Source organism: Haliaeetus albicilla, chromosome 7 (assembly GCF_947461875.1).
Source record: "Haliaeetus albicilla chromosome 7, bHalAlb1.1, whole genome shotgun sequence".
Classification (NCBI taxonomy): domain Eukaryota; kingdom Metazoa; phylum Chordata; class Aves; order Accipitriformes; family Accipitridae; genus Haliaeetus; species Haliaeetus albicilla.
In genome coordinates, this window is record NC_091489.1 from 24,185,738 (window position 1) to 24,204,291 (window position 18,554).

The following is an 18,554-nucleotide window of genomic DNA, read 5'->3' on the forward strand; positions in this document are numbered from 1 at the left end:
CTTTTCTCATAGTGAAGTAACTGCAAACATTAGAGCTGCTGTTTGCCAGGATTCGCTTGCAGCTGTTTACTTATGCCAGTGAAGCAACTTTTTAATGTCAGCATTGGCATTTGATGTAGTTGATTTGTTGTTGAGGAGGACAAGAGATTCTGCTGTATTGTGCAGTGGTACAGCGTATAAAACCCTTACCAGTAAGTGATTAGTTTTGTAGCCTGTAAAACTTGCATCAAACGCTGTCAGTGGAACAGAATGCTCAGAAACCCAGCCCACCAGCACTCTGAAATTATTGTGTTGACATTTTCAGCCAACTATCTGTTACTTCCTATATCTTTACTGGAATAGTAGGTGACTGTAAAAGATGACCATGATCACCAACTTCAGACTTTCACTGACTGTTTTAAGTTGGAAAGGCCTGTTTTAAATTTTTGTTCTTTTAATATTTGTTGAAACTATTGGTAGCACACCCACCATACCTTTCCTTGCTTGTAAGTTGTTGACTTAGTCCCTATTGCTAGAATACTGAAGAATTTCCCAGAACTGTGACATATGCAATGGCATATGAGTGCCAAAGCCATTACTTAGTGTCCAAAGTTTCCTGTAAAATTAATATACTTGGCTATTTCTGCTTTAAGAATCTCATTGTCGGGGTCTTTCAGGTTTGAATATGAAACAAGTCCCAGTTGCATTATTCCCTCAAGGTATGCCAGCAATAATTACTTCTTTGGAATGTTATTAAACTGATTTTTTTAAAATTGTCTCATATGTGATAGGATTCTGAAGGTGTGGATATCATGCTGGGTGTATGTGCTAATGGACTGCTCATTTACAAAGATAGACTCCGGATCAACCGTTTTGCTTGGCCAAAAATTCTAAAGATTTCCTATAAGCGAAGTAATTTCTACATCAAAGTCAGGCCAGCAGAAGTAAGTAGCACCTTTCTGTCTTGTTTCTTTTCTGAGATCATTTCTATCCAGCAACAAGAAAACATCCTTATTTTTTTCCCAGATGTCCTCACAAGCTTATATTGGGTTCAAGCAAAACTTAACAGCATTTTCTTTTCCTCTTCAGATTCTACTGATTGTATTAAACACTTGTCTTGATTAGTGAATGCAAACCAAGAAGAAAATCTATTTTCTTTTTTGATAGATGCCATCTTGTAACTTATTTTTTTTTACAGGGAAAGCTAGTTACTCTGGCCATGTTCTTACTGTCTATACAAACTTGCAGTCCTGGGAGAGAGCCAGCTTCTCTTCCTCTTTGGATATAATTGTTCACTAAATGTCAACGCATCTAGTTTACGGCTGTAACCGAAGGTTTGAGTTCTCCTGTAGGATGTTATAACTCTTTCTGTTAGCTGCTGTGGAAATACTGGATTCAGCGTTCTTTTCAGATACTGTTATAAGTTTGTGGGAGTTGCTGAAGGAGGGGGAGTTACATTCTGATCACATTGTAACTGGAAATTTAACAAAAACCAAAATGCCAAACACTGTAATGCTTTTTTTAGATTATACTTTTAAATGTTTAAGGTAGCTTTTACTGTGTGAATAAATAAAACAAAACAGAAGTCTAAATACCAATAGTACAATACTAACATTGTAGTTTTGTAAGTTTTGGAACACAGATGTATTGTTCTTGCACTCACTGATGGTGCATAGATGTAATGTTTTTGCTAAGAAACTATTATATAGTGAAACAGATGAGGTAAGCTTAACACTGCAGTATAGATTTCAGACTTTTATTAAATCAAAGGAAAGTGTGCAGCACAACCTGCAGTACAATTACTTCATGCAGTTTAAAAATAAATACATTGGGCAGCTAGTCAGAAAATCAGCAAGGAACACTGAAGTACTATTGGATTTCTCAATAGAGTCATTAGTACAAATAGGAAGTGATAATGTGATTATTACCCATCATGACTAGCCCACCAAGTATAATTTTATTAAAAGGCTAGAAATTCTGATTTTTTTTAATTTTTTTTTTTTTTTTTTAAATCTTATGAAGTCTTATGACAGGAGAATTACAGCTTGTTACAGTAATGGAACTATCTGAGCTCTGCCTGTTAGTTAATAGCCAGCTTAGTGAAATGCATTAATTTATTTATGGATTCTTTCCAGCTGGAACAGTTTGAGAGTACTATTGGGTTCAAACTGCCAAACCATCGGGCTGCTAAAAGGTTATGGAAGGTTTGTGTGGAGCATCATACTTTCTTCAGGTAAATGATAATTCTCTGCTTCCCCCACTTTGCTAGGCGTGCTCATATCCTTCTTTTAAAGGATATGAGGAAAATAGAGAAGATTTCCCTCCTCTTTGTCCCCAATTTCTCAGTCCAGTAACACCTCTTAGACAGAAGACACCCTAACAATCACTACCCCAAATTACTAATTCTGAAAGTCTCAAGTACAATTAGCTGCTTTATTTAAACTTTCGGAGTGCTAACAGGATGGAACTAAACTAGTGATCATATGTAAGACTTCCTGAGAGATTGACTCTTCAGAGTGGCCATCTAGAAAGCCATTGTACACCTTCACAAGAAGCTCTTGGGGCTTGACAGTAGTATTCATTCACTTCACTTTTCAGAACATTCTGCTGAGTGTAATGCTTACAGCTGAATTCTTCCTTATTTATAAACTGGCCTGAGTTCACCGTCATTCTTTAAAGAACAGAGAATCACTTTAAAAACAGACTACTATTTATTTATGTAATAATCCATAACTTTCTCTGCATTTTTTTTCCCCAGCAACTGATAAACGTAAAATTCTGAATCGGTCATTGAAACTATAGTCTATTTGTAAATGAGCACTTCAGCAATAGGCCACAGGGTTGTTTCTCTTTCTACTTCCTCCATTGAAAAGGAATTTGAAAAATCTTCATTTGATTTTTATAATAGCAAAAACTCCATGATGGAGTGCATGTGCCCCATGCAGCTTAGGAGTCACAGATTTAGGTTGAATCTCTTATGCATTGAATAGGCATTGAATCTGAGTTTCTTGTTTCAAATGAGCACAGTAACTAGGGTATGTAAAAGGTAAGTTTTCTCCTTCAGTAGTCTGTTTTTTATTTTAAAAAAGCAATTGTGTTTAAGGTAGGTGCAATCCTTTTGCTGAATACTAGTCTAAGCTGAATATACTTGCTAGACTGAGACCTTCAGAGAACTTGGGGACCACGAGACCTAATCAGTTCATTACTGGAACTGTCTCATTGGATGGTTTTCAGTATTCAGATTTTCAATGAATATAGAATGTTCTTGAATGCAATGTTAGAATTTGTGCTATTCAGATTTTCAATGAATATAGAATGTTCTTGAATGCAATGTTAGAATTTGTGCTAAGATTGGCAATCAGTCTCCAAATGCTTAATGTAGAAGCACTTCTTTTTTAAATCCTAAATTTTTTTCATGTTTGATAGAATTCATTAGTTAAGTTTATTAAGATACGTAGTCCACCATTCTATCCTTCTTTAAAATTTGAAGTCTGCTTTGGCTGGTGATATCTGTTACCACAATATCATGCAGTTCTGTCTGCAATGAAAAGTTAATAAAAAAGAAACATAATAAAATGAACCTGAATAGGGAAAAAAACAAACCTTAGGGAAGTGAAAAATCCTAAACTGAGAACTACCATTTGCAAATAGAAAAGTTTTCAGGAGTGTTAATATGCATTAGATAATCTTACTACAGAAATTCTGACATAATAAAAATAATTGGATTTTATTCCAATCAGAAGTGGCTTTTCCTAACCAGGAATGACATTATAATGAGAATTATGTAACAAATACTTGAACCATTCTGTAAAATCCATATACTCCACTGATGTCATCACAGAGAAAATCCTCAGAACCTCTCATCCTGATTTAAAAATAGTAAAATAAATCCAGCTCTGTTTTTCTCCAATGATAAAAAGCAGAAAGCAATTGCTACAGTCCAAGAGACTGTATGTAGCTCCTTCAGAGCATGTGTAAAATTTGTGTATGATACCACAGTAAATTGTATTCAATCTAGACATACATTTTTAGCTTCCAGATCTCTTAGCATGCCCTATATAACATTGTAAGATTCCTTGTGTTGTCTTTTGCAATGTTTCAGTTTTTCTCAAATAATTACAATAAGGTCCATCTTCTTATAATGTATGGGAAATTCAGCCAGCATATGAAGTTATTTATAAAAATTTGTAATGAACTATATTGAAAATGACAACCAAAAGGCATTGGATTCACTTGTATCAGCTCAACTTTATAGGATTCCAGTACCGTTTTCAAAGTGCAACAATCTACTTTAAGAAATACAGTCAGACTATGTATCTACGTTAATCTTTTGAGGTAACTTAGTCTGCAACTCTGGATCTTATGCAATGGCTGCAGAAACCTGCTTATAATTCTGCTTTATGATGTTTCAGTTGAAATTTTCATGATTGTTTCAGTGCCTCCCCAGAATGTCCTAAAATGGTAGAAGCATAGTCTTCAGTTATTTTATGTAATTAAGCTTGTAATACAAAAAAATCCATTCAAATGCCCTTAATCAGGAAGTAATTAGTTCCCTTGTTTTTTCCACATTAAAAGATTAAAAGTTTATCTCAGCAGGGTGGAAGATAAAAATGGCAGTTAATGCTGTAGCCTTGCCAAGACAGGAAAAATAAAGAACAGAAAGAACCTTGGAAAAACCCTCTTAGCCTTCGTTTTCTTAACGCATAATGCACTCTCTCTTGGAAATAAGGTGGAGAAATAAATTGTCACAAAGATTGCATGTGACATCCCATCTAGTTTAGGAACTGGGAAGTGGGGGCGGGGAATCGCCACTGGGGGACTGACTGGGTGTCGGTCGGCGGGTGGTGAGCAATTGCCCTGCGCATCATTTGTACATTTCAATCCTTTTATTACTACTGTTGTAATTTTATTAGCGTTATCATTATCATTATTAGTTTCTTCCTTTCTGTTGTATTAAACCGTTCTTATCTCAGCCCAGGAGTTTTACTTCTTTTCCCGATTTTCTCCCCCGTCCCACTGGGGGGGAGTAAGTGAGCAGCTGTGTGGTGCTTAGTTGCTGGCTGGGGTTAAACCACGATGGGCTGTTTTATAGAAGCAATGAAAGTGGAGCTCCAGATACTTGTGATTTTATCACATAAGTGGCCTTAGTGCAGAAGTGTGGTTTAGTCTGTCTTGAATTCTGTTTTCTTTAAAAATGTGTTGGAACAGATTAGGATTCAGGTGCATGCATATGCATTTTAGGCATGGAGGACTGGATCCTTCTGGCTAGCACTCTGACAAAGCCATAAAGATCCTCTTAGAGAAAGTGGTAACCTTCTACCTAGCTGTATTGGGGTTGTGTGGCAAGATTTTGGTAGTGGGGGGGCTACATGAGTGGCTTCTGTGAGAAGCTGCTAGAAGCTTCCCCTAAGTCCAATAGAGCCAGTGCCAGCCGGCTCCAAGATAGACCCGCTGCTGGCCAAGGCCGGCCCACCAGTGATGGTAGTAGCGCCTCTGAGTTGCAACAGCAAGTGGAGAGAAGAGTGAGAATGTGTGAGAGAAACAAGCCTGCAGACACCAAGGTCGGTGCAGAAGGAGGGGGAGGAGATGCTCCAGGCGCTGGAGCAGAGATTCCCCTGTGGCCCGTGGTGAAGACCATGGTGTGAGGCAGGCTGTCCCCCTGCAGTCCATGGAGGTCCACGGTGGAGCAGGGGAATACCTGAAGGAGGCTGTGACCATGTGGGAAGCCCACGCTGTAGCAGGCTCCTGGCAGGACCTGTGGACCCATGAGGGACCCACGCTGGAGCAGGCTGTGCTTGAAGGACTGCAGCCTGTGGAAGGGACCCATGCTGGAGCAGTTCGTGAAGAACTGCAGCCCATAGGAAGAACCCATGTTGGAGAAGTTTGTGGAGGACTGTCTCCTGTGGGAGGGACCCCACGCTGGAGCAGGGGAAGAGTGAGAAGTCCTTCCCTCGAGGAGGATGAAGCAGCAGAGACAATGTGTGATGGACTGACCCCAACCCCCGTTCCCCGTCCCCCTGCACTGCTGGGGGTGAGGAGGAGGTAGAGAAAATCAGGAGTGAGGTTAAGCCCAGGACGAAGGGTGGGGTGGGGAGAAGGTGTTTTTTTAAGATTTGGTTTTATTTCTCATTACCCTACTCTGATTTGATTGGTAATTAATTAAATTAATTTTTTCCCCAAGTCAAGTCTGTTTTGCCCATGACGGTAATTGGTGAGTGATCCCTACCTATCCTTGTCTTGACCCATGAGCTTTTTGTTTTATTTTTTTCTCTCCTCTGTCCAGGTGAGGAAGGGGAGTTATAGAGTGGCTTCGGTGGGCACCTGGCATCCAGCCAGGGTCAGCCCGCCACACTAGCTCACCATTGGTTTTGCTAAGGATCTGAAAATTCTTCAGTTCTGCTGAAATATATTTAGAATGACTGTCAGTTTTCAGAACCCACCACTGGATACTGTCTTAACATATGCTGGATCGGATTCCACGGACACAGCTATTCCCTGTGCAAATGCTTCAAACAAGGAGAAAGAAGTCAGCATACTTTTAAGTCTCGCTCGCCCATCTGTGCCATCCTAAGTACAAAGGGCACAGTAGTTGCTGATTCTGCTTGAAAGAAGCTGATGTGCAGTGAGCTTCTCATTCTTTGCAGATCCTCAAATCAAAAAGCTCCATCTGGAATAGTCTGTTGGTTTTATACAGAGGGAGAATAGGCCATGGAGACTGCCATGCTGGGTAAGCATGTATTTGCAGCACTATGTTGATCCAGGAAGCAACATCAAAGATCTTTCTAGGGAAGTGGAGTCTGAGAAGAGTTCCTGCAGTGATGACTGTTTATCCTATCGGCAAAGATGACACTGGAACAAACAATACCCTCAGTGTTGAAGCCGATGGCTCAGATTTCAAAAACAAAGTACAAGCAATGACGGTCAGATGAATAAGAGCTTGAAGTCCTCATACTGAAGGAAATTTAGGGAGGTATAGAGGACCTGTCTCTTCAAACCCATGTGATGTCAAAAACTGGTGGAACAAAGTAGAATCCCTCACAGCAAATTCTGCCACGTTGTTACCTGGACTTTCTGACATTGACTCTAACACTTAGGTACAAACATACATACCCAGCACAGAACCCAGTATTAATAGCACTCGTAACTGAATATCTTTTTCACCCTTTTCATTATATTCTTTTTTTCCCCTCCTTATATCCAGCAAACATCAACTTATAAAAATCTATATATGACATTGTAAAGAAACTGGAGTCTGAATATAGCTTGTTAAACTTCTTACTGTTAGGTCACAACTCTCCAGCCCAATCAATCTTTTTTTCACTTGATACAGCTTTCTGCGTAGAAGGCAGTGATGCCATTCCCTAACTTTTAAGAATAGTAGCTGCTGTATTGGTATCTTGGAACATAGGAAGGACAGTGGAAGTGGGATGTATAGTTTCCACTATCAGTAACATTCTAAGGAAAGAGATCTGATAGGTATTCTACATGAACCTATAATGGCCTTGGCTTTCTACAAAAAATGCAATTTAACCAAGATAGCACCAAAAGATAAGGATCCCAGATGCTTAGTCATACTGTGGAAAAAGTGATGGTTATCAGCATCACTTCAACTCCAACTCTAAATAATAAGTAATATGCATTGTTTTAGAAGTTTTTCTCAGAGCTTATGATAGAATCCTTTCTTGGAGTGCACAAATCATGCATGGTGAACTGAAGTTGAAATATAATAAGTAGCTTTATAGTACCTCATTAAATACATAAAATAAAGCCTTTTTAACTGACTTTCTTCGTATTTACTTTTTAGACTTGTATCACCAGAACAGCCTCCAAAAGCAAAGTTTCTAACCTTGGGTTCCAAGTTCCGCTACAGTGGACGTACGCAAGCACAGACACGACAGGCTAGCAACCTCATAGACAGACCAGCTCCATACTTTGAACGCACTTCAAGCAAACGTGTTTCCAGAAGCCTTGATGGAGGTACGAAATTTGACTTATTTCTTCAGTGTAATGATTACATTATGTGTTGTCACTCCGATCTGACCAACATTCAAAAATGTTGACATTGTGGATGGCCAGAATGTCAACTGACAAATTTATGGATTTCAGTTTCTGATGGGTGATGTGAGGAATAGCCACTTCGGTTACTTGTCGATTTTAGGTGACCTAAACAGTAAGTTAAGTCACTGCCTACATCGTATGGCACTGCTGTGAATATATGCTGTTGATTAGAATTGTTTGGTCAGCAGCATCTTTTGGGCTGTGGGTTGGCCTGAGTGTTTCTCTCTACACCAAAGAGAAAAGGCAGAACAAGTTGTTTCTTCTAGTTTTGTATCATTTTGTTCAGTATACTGCTATCCTATTATATTTATTAGGTACTTCTGTGTTTAGTTAACAATTTTTATGTTGAGGTTGTTTGAATAGCTAAAAATTTTTTTTGTCATTTACTGGTGTTTAGTATCTGAGCAGAAATATCTTCTGGTTTCCTTTATTGAAAACAGGTATGCTTTCCAAAGGCAGGTATAGCAGCAGTATGTGTGAGAGATGCAGAAGTATATGTTTTACTCTAAATCACTTCTGAAATAATACAGAGTAGAAAAATTCTTCAGAAAAAATGACATGAAGCTTGACTTAGATTCAGGCATACACAACTTCACTGGAATAAAAATGAACTGTGACAATGATGTGAGTTTAGCCACAATTCAGCTGTTAACTTTACCTTATTTTCTCCAAAAATCTTTTACTTAGAAGACTTACTTCTGCAAATAGTCATTCTTCTATACTGGGACAAATAAGCAAACTGTGACACTTGATTGGGAAACCTTACCTTCTGAGAACCAAAGCAAAAATAAGAGGCAAAAGTGCTTTCACTGCTATGAGTCTTTGTGGCAACCAAAAGACTCATTGCCACATTAGTGTTACTGTCTGAGTCTGGTTTAGTTCCTGTACTACTTTTGGTTAGAAACAATTTGAATTCTTCCCAACTCTCTGAGATTGTATCATCAAGCCTTTCTGGGATCCCTTGCGCATCATCTGCAGAACACAGATGTGTATGTATGTGTGTTCAGGCCCAAACTTTCAGTCTTACAGAACCATCACAGTCAAAATTTTGAGCATGATTAAACATTGCTCTTGGGTTTTCCTTTTAAAAAAAGAAAAAAAAAATCCATCCTGCTCATAAATCCTATTATGCTTAATCAAATAAGAGAAAAAAACTAATTTAAGGCCTTTCACTCTCTTGTGCTTTAACTATATTCAAGCATACATATTCAGTATTTCCCCCTTCCATTTTTTGCAAGCATAAGGGAGGAAAAGTCTTACTTTCACTGAGCTGTTGTTTCTGCAGTTTTGCTAAGTTTCCAGGATAAAAATACTGTGACAGTTATATGCATAGCTATTTCTTTATTGCATTAAAACAGTCCTCTCAAAATAGTGAATTTTCACAAGACACTGTTGCTTATTTCTCTCTTCTGTTATGGTGATTTACACAGTCACAAGAACAGTACCTTGAATTTGTCTTCCAAGACTAATCAAAAAATTGATAAATACCTACCTGATACTGTGAGGTTTTTTTACCTTGCATAGTAAGTGCACATTATGTAACAAGGGTACGTTGCTGTTCATATCAGTGCAAGGAGAACCATAGACTTTTTGCAAAGCCAAGAAGCTGAAAAATATTGTATCATGCAGTAACTAGCCTGTATTGCTCATTGCTGACATCACCATAAAATCATTTTGTTAAGAAGTCTTAAAAACAAAATGTTCCAACTTACCCCACTTAACCAAAATTTTGTTCTCTAATAGCTCCCATGGGTATCTCAGACCAAGGTCTGCTAAGAGACTTCCCTGCTACTGGAGGGCAGGCTGCTGGAGATAAAATCATTGACATTGAAGCTGCTGGTCAGGCCAAGTTGAAAGAAGGTGGCAGAGAAGAAGATGGAAGCCCAGTCAAAACTCCACAATTAGAATTGACTCAGGATGGAAAGGTATGGCTGACTTTCACACCAAAATTATTTGTTCATGTGGTGTGTGTTCATGTGTGGTTATCTAGTGCCTGTCACTTCTCAGCGTCATAGAGAACACCATATTAAAATACTAAAGAAAAGCTGTCAAGTGCTTTCTGTAGGTTTAACTTAATGTAAACATATGTAAGCAAAAGAAAATACAAACTTCTGAATGGCATTGACCTAGGGTTTCTTTTATTGCTATAAATTTAATGTGAATTCTCAGTAAGTTTGCATGAGTTCTTGAAAAAAATGTTTCAAAGTATAATGTTTTATTCATTTCCTTAGTTTTAGACTTCAAAAAAAAAATTGTTAGTATATCCACAGTTCTGTACATTCTACAGAGCTGGGTGTATTATGACTGTGTTTAATTACCATAGGTAACAGTATTGTTTTAGTAGCCATTGCAGAATTATTTCACACTTTAAAAACTTTTATGTTGACTGAGGTGTAGATTTCTGTGAAAAGTTGAGTACTTTCATCTGTTCCTGTTGCAAACAACCATTTACTTGTCTTGTTTGTTTGAGCTACTGGGGGAATAGGTCAAAAAATTAGATTTAGATCTTGTATGATTGATGTAAAAATTTCCTTCCAAAGTGTCAGCTAAAATCTGCTCTTCTCTCTTGAAGATCGTTAATTTTTTGGGCAGTTCTCCAGAACTTTCTTTCATATTTAAAGAGTAATTTTGTCTTCAAACATTTTTGCAAGTTAGCTACCCATTTGATTCCTAGGGGGACTGCTGAGTTTCTCTGTGTGGTTCACATGTTCCCGCTGCATTCAAGTATAGGAAGGGAACAAATACGAACAGTTGCATTTTTTTTCTTTGCTGGTAAGTTAAAATAATTTTGAATTAGCCTAGGAAAAAGGCACCCACAGATTTTCTTTGAGAGAAGAATGGTAAATTACTATGTTTTGACTTTGGGCTTGGTAAAATGGTCATATTCCCTTGTTTTCAAAGTGGCAGTATCTTTCAATATTTTAACCAAGAGAATAAAAAAAAAAAAAGGTAGTATTTTGGAATGTTGTTCCAGGAAGCTGTTCAATAAGGTTTTGTTACACATGCCAATTCTGTGAACAGCTTTCTTTCCCCCCTAGCCCAGACACTTCTTTTCCTTTCTGACTCTCTTTAATTCTTAGAGGAAATCGTTACAAACCCAAGAATCAAAGTGCCAACTTGTCTTTCCTGTACTGCACTGTCCCCCGACCTTTCTGCCAAAGCTTTGAATGTCTGTCCTCTTCCATCTGTTGTAAGCGACTATTACAGTTCAAAAGTGCACAGCTTTTTACAGCCTGAGAACAAAACATTCGTAATCGGTTCCTTTCATAATCCAGAGAAGTAAACAAGTTGGCTGCTTGTAAAACACAAGGGGATTTCTATTTTTATTTGGCATTTCTATTGCGTTAGTAGAGCTATCCCTGCTTCTAAGTAAAATTTTTCACTGACTAATAATTTCTTTTTTTTCTCTCTTCTTGTGCCTTCAAACTTGCATTTTTTTGTGCTTTCATTTTCCACTGTGCACAGAATTTTTTTCTTCAGCTCACTCACGTACACCCATCATCACTACCCGTCCATTCTGTGTCATCCCATCTCACAAACCTGTCACCTGTCCCTGAGATGGACATGCTTTCAGATATTTCAGAGGAAGATCCCTTTGGAGAGCCCCTCCTTACCATCCCAGACATCTCAGAGTCCAATTCCATGAAAGAAACACCAGATCACAGAAAAAATGAAATAGCTTTACCAAATAATACCTTTGAATCTATGAGACCCCTAGCTAGTCGAGGCTCCCTTGCTGTGGAGGGAAAAATCCATACAAATGACTACAAAAGCACTGAGTTGTGTGTCTCGTTCAGCTTTATCAGATGCTTTTCTTTTAGTTTCCATTCACTGCTTGATGAGGATGGTTATATTACTTTTCCTAGCCTTCCTGATATTTGCATCTCTTTCCTCCCACCTGGCCTTCAGCACTATATTCCTATTACCTCTCCTTCCTTCATTCCCTCTTTTCTCCTTATCTTTGTGCTGCTGCTGTCTGCTTTCCAGTCTATTCCCTTTTCACTCACACTTTCCCTTCCTCTCGCTCTGTCCCTCTGCTACCTGGAGCCTAAGGTGACTTCCTTTAGTGCCTCTAATGACAATGACCTGAATGACAAAGCAGAGGAAGAGGAGGTGTGTAATCTTGTTGCTTAAATGTTGACACTTGCATATAGCTTTTATGCTTGTTCTCCCAGAGGCTTGCTCAGTTTTGCACACTTCCTGGTATAGGCATATGTCTATGTCCATGCCTGTATATGTATAAATACACACGCACACAGGTGTGTGGGTGTGTATCTGCATCTTTCTAACTTTACTCATTTGTGAAAAATTGCCACTGTGGGATTTTTTAGTCAATAGATAGCTGTTGTTTTTTCTGCCTAAATTTCTACAGCATGCATAATTTCATTAGATTCCACAGACACTGAGCTGCAGATAGAGTTGCTTTGTAGTTCAAAATGTTTATGAGCACATAAGTCTGAATACTGAAAGTGCTGTGTAATAATAAATATATTATTACTTGATACTATTTGCAAGTTGTGTTACTTGCACTATCAGTTTATGTTAAAATGCTTATCTCCTGTGTGCATTGACTGGAATGCACATCTCCAAAGTTCTGTTTAGATCTGAAAAGTGAAATTCCTAAAAACTGAATTCAGAAAACTGTGAATGCTTTAAAATCAGCTTTTTTGTTACTCCAGATTTCAGATGTTTCTGCTCTACAGTGGTGGGTGCAAAGTTGAGTCTGTCCAAGGCACTTTTTTTTTTTTGTAAGTCCTTTGATTAATCTTTAGCAGCAGTTAAGGTGGAGACTGATTTCATTCATTAGCTGGGATTGCAGGTTGTGTCAGACTTGAATCACTGGAGTCTGAACATTCTTTGAAATACACTGTTAAAATTGCCATACAGGAGCCTCAGTCACACTAATAATGTTGCTCTGATCATCTGGAGTGGTTGACAAAATGCCTCCTTTCCTTATATCTGCTGTGCATGTTACAGCAATACGACTAGAAAAAGGTATTTATTTTGACCTTCACAGGAAATATGAAACTAAATATTGTAGAATCAAAAAGGGGGAGGGCCTGTTCAATGTTATATTTAAAAAAGTTTGTTAAACCAATTAAATCAATACAAGGTACATACTAAAAACATGCTAAATACAACATGATGTCATTAAAAACACTAATTTAAGTATAAAATAATGAAAAACATGTCTTTAAAGACTTTCTCAATTTTTCTGTAACTGGATTCAATCCATCATTTGTAACATAAAGTTGCAGAAAATAGAACCACAGATAAATAAGAAATGAATAAAAATGTGGTATGTACCACATCATGTGTGCATTCACACAGAATCCAAAATGCAACACTGTACAGTAAGTAAACCCCTCTTCAAATTTATGTACTTGCACAGTGTTGACTTCTAAATGCATCTTTTCCTAAGATTAGCAGTTGATATTTGTACCTGTGGAAAGACTGGAAAGTCGTTTGCTTTGTAAAAAACACTGTTCCTTAACGCATTCAGAATACTCGTAGGTAAGATAAGATTAGGTATCATTTCCAACAGAGTGCATTGCAGTTTGAAGAAGAATATATTCACCTAAAAAGGAGGGAGGTGTGCAAGTAACTCATCCCAAGACAGCAACATTCTTAAAATAATTAAGACAGTTTGTAAATACAGTATTTAGATGTTTGACTTGAATCATAGTTTCTCTTAGCAAAAGAACTCATGCATTAGATTCCATTTTCCCATCAACTTGTTGCAAAGTTTAAGGTGCTTACCATAGATATTACGCACATCATGTTTTTTTCTTTACTCATTCTTAAATTTCCATCTGGGAAAACACTGACAAGTAGAGCAAGAGAGGGACACAGTGTGAAACTTCCATTTTTCATGTCACTTATGCCAAATAACTACTTCAGCCATTCTACGACAATGTAGGTGAAGGAAGACCAAAGTCGCTTAATAATTTCAACATCTGGGGCCGAAACAGTAAAGGTCTGTAAATATAGCACGCTTTGCAGCATTTACAAAGAGATGAAGCCTCTGTGTTAGTCTATAAGCGTATGTTAACAGTTCCTTTTCTTGATAATTTGCCACGTGCTTACATAGGTGGAATCTGAAGAGGAGGAAGCACAGCAGAAGGTGCATGGTTGGTTTTTTTTACAATTAAATCTGGCTGTATCTGCCTGCCTTATTAGCACCCTAAACTTAATGTGAATTTAGTCTGAATTGTGCCTTTTCACCTTACCATTTTATTTCCTTTATTTAACTGTCTGATTCTAAGGGCCTTTTTTATTTACTTGCTGGTACATTTTATGTTTGTTTTTTTTGTTTGTTTTTTTTTTTTTTTGTGTGTGTGTGTGTGTGGCTTAACTTCACAGAGCAATTCCTTGAGAGTAGACGGGGAAAATATTTATGTCAGACATAGCAATTTAATGTTGGAGGTTTGTATATAATATAAGAAACACTTTCCCTTCTCACGGGCTGCCAAGCTGCATGGGATGGGAGGTCACTTGCAGGCTGTTACAGACACAGTGCATGAAGTGCATGGGGTAAAAACAGCTTGGAAATGTTGCATGTTATCATTCTAGTTTCTGAGTTTAAATTTAAAAGGAAAAACAACAAAAAACAACAACAACAAAACCCTAACAAATCCAAACAAACAAAAAACCCCCTCAGCTTGAATGTTGAATGTACATTTTATGTATTTTTGCTAGATGTTTTCAAGGTGGCAGCTGGGAATAATAGCCCTATTTAGATAAAGCAAACACATGGGTCCAATTCATAATCCTAAATGGGATTTTTATACATTGCTCCTCAATGTGTGCATCTTCTGTTGAGCATGGTTGCTAGTTTTCACCAGTTTAATCAACCTTTATCAAATACATTGTCTGAATAAATGGAGTTAGTAAGGCACAAGCAGTGGTACAAGTGTGGAAAAACTAATTCTGGTTCTGATGCTCATTGATATGGGGAGCTTTGAGAAATGTATGTGAGGATCAGATTTTTAAAGGGCATGTTTAGATATGCTTCTGAATCTTTGCTTTATTTTTTCACTTTTCAAGTGGAAGTAATTCTTGCTTCCTAAAGGTTGGTTTTCATTGAAGATGAGCAACAGCAAAGAGCTTTGAACAGTATGTTAATGTGTAGTGTTTTGTCACTGAAGTAGAGATTTTTATCATAAGAATTTCCATATAGTCTGTTAATCTGGATTATTTTATCAAAGACTATCTGTAGTTATAATCAGTATCCTTTAACTTGTGGTTAATAACATAAGCTAGTAACTGAAGAAATTTTAGAAAATCCTACTGCTGTCTAATTTTTTTTTCCTTATTATTCATCCAGATGGGGCTATAAATAATTCCCTTTGTCACAAAAACTGTCTTTTAAAAAATCATTGGGTTTGTTCAGTAATAAGGAGATATATGAATCGCAGTAACCCAACTAATATGGTTTTTGGCTTTTTGCAGCTTTTGCTCACTATTGAAACTTTGCTTGTGTATAACTTACTAAAGCACTGGAAGTGCCTTGCATAATTGTGCTTTCATCAAGTCCAAGAAACGTGCCTTGTGTCAAACCAAGACAGGTTTTAAAATGATGACATGATTGTTATGACCTTATTTGTGTAATAGAATGCCTTTGACATAAGGTTTTACTTCACTCAGAAAATACATACTTTAGGGGGACATATTTGATGTCTTGTTTGTTACTCCTAGATTAAAGGTGAAGCATTGGTCCTGTGACAATATGAACCTACTGAGTTGCCAGAAGGGGAGAGGTCTTAGTGTTCAAAGCGCATGTGTGAATATTTGCAGAATTAGGAAATAGAAGTGCAGGACTGAACTGTTATCGGGTCTGAACATGCAAGTGAAAAGGAATTAGAAACTAATGAGTTTGTACTGGATTTGGATTTTTCATGACTTAAGACAAGGTGTCTTTGCAGTGTGAGCACTGACTATAAAAACCCTAACCAAAAGGTTAAGTAAAATTTCAGAATGTTCTGTTACAAGGTATATAAAATCTCTTTACAAAAACCCAGATGCTTTGCCTAAATTATTGTATCTGATTACATTCTTTTGATAAAACTTCATTAATAATTATGTCTACATTGATATTATTCCATTTTAATCTTCAGTCTTTTAATTCTGTACTAAAAATGGATCTGAGGCTTAAACTTGAATTTCACCACAGAATACTGAAAAAATATTCTTGTGTTAGAGTGTACATAACCAACATAGGCTTCTCTCAAAACCTGGCATGTTGGAAGGAGGACAAATTATGACAGCAGAGAGAAACCTGCTCTTCCCACCAAAGCCAATCATTGTATTTAAAGGATAATGTATTTCCAAGGTAGCTAAGTAGATAGATTTTTGCCTACTTAACCACAACAGTTACGTTTCTGCATAGCTCCTGATCCTTATGTCTGCTACTGTATCTGGTATAAAGTGAAAGACTATCTTGTAGTTATTTCATCCAAGGTGCTACAGCTTAGCCTCAATGGGTCATCACAAAATCTAACTCAATATTCACACTGTGGTGTCCCCTTTGGCACTTGCCTATGTAGGTGCAATTTAGAGAGAACATCTCTTTGGTACTGATGTGCACAAAAACTATCCCTACTGGAATGCTGTGTCTGCTGTCAGGTTCTTAAATGTGGAATTGGCAGATATCAGGCTTTAAATCTGATTCTTCCAGTAAGTTTAAGCCTACATGACGGGCACAATGAGTAGTCCCTCTGAAGTTAAGCAGGTGATAGTTGCTTGCATATTTGGCCCTGTAGTATTGTCTTCACAGAAGTATTTTTCATGGAGCTTTTATATCAAGAAAGACACATTTTTATAATGCTTCTTGGGTTAGACTATTCTTTCTTACAGCTACCTTCAGTAATGTTAGTTGTGCAATAAATAGCCCAAAACGTTTGCTTCTGTGCTTACCAATTTTAGATGAAAGCAAGCAACTCATCATGGTTTTGATGAAAACAGCCCTCTGTTAAATAACCATGCACAGCATTATTTTTCCTTTGCCTGAAAATATGGAAGAAACAGTGTATGAGTGGCCCTTTGTTACAAAAACAGAACCAAAAAATCTTGGTTCCCTTTAGCCTTGAACTTTTTTATTTTAAGGTACTCCAAAGAAGAATAGCTCTTCAGACACAAGGCACTTTCCTTGGTTTGGTTTCTTTTTTTTCTTTTCTTTTTTTTTTTTTTTTCCAGTTAAGTTTGCTTTTGTTGTCGTGTTTTGTCCTACTTTGTTTTACATTGCGGGTTGCTAGGACCTGGATAAGACCCAGGACGACTTACTGAAACACCAGGCTAGCATTAGTGAGCTCAAGCGCAATTTCATGGAATCCACACCTGAACCACGCCCAAATGAGTGGGAAAAGCGGCGTATCACACCTCTGTCCCTACAGACACAAGGGGTATGTCACTGCAGACACTTGTCCATATGCATTTCCATACAACCCTGTATGTAATACAGTAAATGCAGTTTGTCCTTTAGAGTAACACTTTCTTTGGCTAATGTAATATTTGTTTATACTAAGTGTACATTAACTTTTTACCACTTACCATTGGACCTGACTTTCAATAATGTGTAGAATTTTATTCTTCTACAAGAACAACTGAATTAGAATCACTAGAAAAAAATGGAAGTGATGGCAGTATTTTCCTGTGTGTTAAGGACAGCTTAAATTTCATTCTGATTTACACAGATTGATGGAGATAACTTTTCAGTGACAATAGAACTTTTCCCTCCTTTTCCCTCTATAACTCTTCATAGACAGCTTGTGCATAAACACGCACACAGCCTGTGTGTTGTTGCAGAAGGACCTTACATGATCAGTTAATTTACAGTGTTGACTTCTTTGGGACGTATTTAATGTAGTTATTAAAATTTGCTCACCTTAATCTCCAAAAGTCTGTATAATGAATTTATCTACTTTTTCTCTATACCTCCTTCCTGACTGAACCTTAAAACAGCAGTTTGGAAAACGATTCTCTACCAACATCATCCTGAAAGCTTGTGGCAAGAAAACTACCCAGATAAATATATCTTGCTGTTGTGAAACTTTTAGTTTTATGGGGTGTTATTTGCTGCTTCTTTCATAAGAGTAGAAGAGCAAATCAGTCTTTGAAAGCAATCAGTTTATCTTCTGTTGTTATCCTTTTCTTTCACCATTGTTCCTACTCTTCCCTCCTAAGTATACTGTTGTCCTATCCCATTCAATTCTTAAGTATTCAGTCCCGAGAGAGGTGAACTTTAAATTAAGCTTGCTCGATGCTACCAAATGATTTTTGTTAATAAGACATTATTTCAATAAGATACTTAAGAAATCTGAACTGTGAGTGTGTGCATACAGATAATACAGTCAGTGACTGTATGGATCACTTCTTTAATGACTATTTTGTTAATTTATGGTTACTGCCAAGAAATGATTCCTCAAGTTTCTGAGTAGTACCTGAATATTTCTACACCTAGTGGTATATGCATAGGTACAAATGCTGGTCAAATTTTCAAATGTCCATGACACATTGGT

General features: G+C 37.4%; 1 protein-coding gene across 28 annotated transcripts in view; it reads left to right on the top strand.

Annotated features, from left to right (window-relative positions):
* The window catches only part of EPB41L2 (erythrocyte membrane protein band 4.1 like 2), a 120,366-nt gene that overhangs the window by 83,086 nt on the left and 18,726 nt on the right, over window positions 1-18,554 (top strand). For 16 of the 28 annotated variants that reach the window (XM_069787328.1, XM_069787340.1, XM_069787344.1 and 13 more), the window contains 7 exons: window positions 771-923; window positions 2,115-2,212; window positions 7,784-7,956; window positions 9,781-9,962; window positions 11,503-12,150; window positions 14,129-14,161; window positions 17,292-17,438. In XM_069787328.1, the coding sequence (XP_069643429.1) occupies window positions 771-923; window positions 2,115-2,212; window positions 7,784-7,956; window positions 9,781-9,962; window positions 11,503-12,150; window positions 14,129-14,161; window positions 17,292-17,438 (1,434 nt within the window). Of the gene's footprint in view, window positions 1-770; window positions 924-2,114; window positions 2,213-7,783; window positions 7,957-9,780; window positions 9,963-11,502; window positions 12,151-14,128; window positions 14,162-14,400; window positions 14,464-17,291; window positions 17,439-18,554 lie in introns of all 28 variants that reach the window. The other 12 variants (XM_069787341.1, XM_069787342.1, XM_069787348.1 and 9 more) reach the window with 5 other exon arrangements.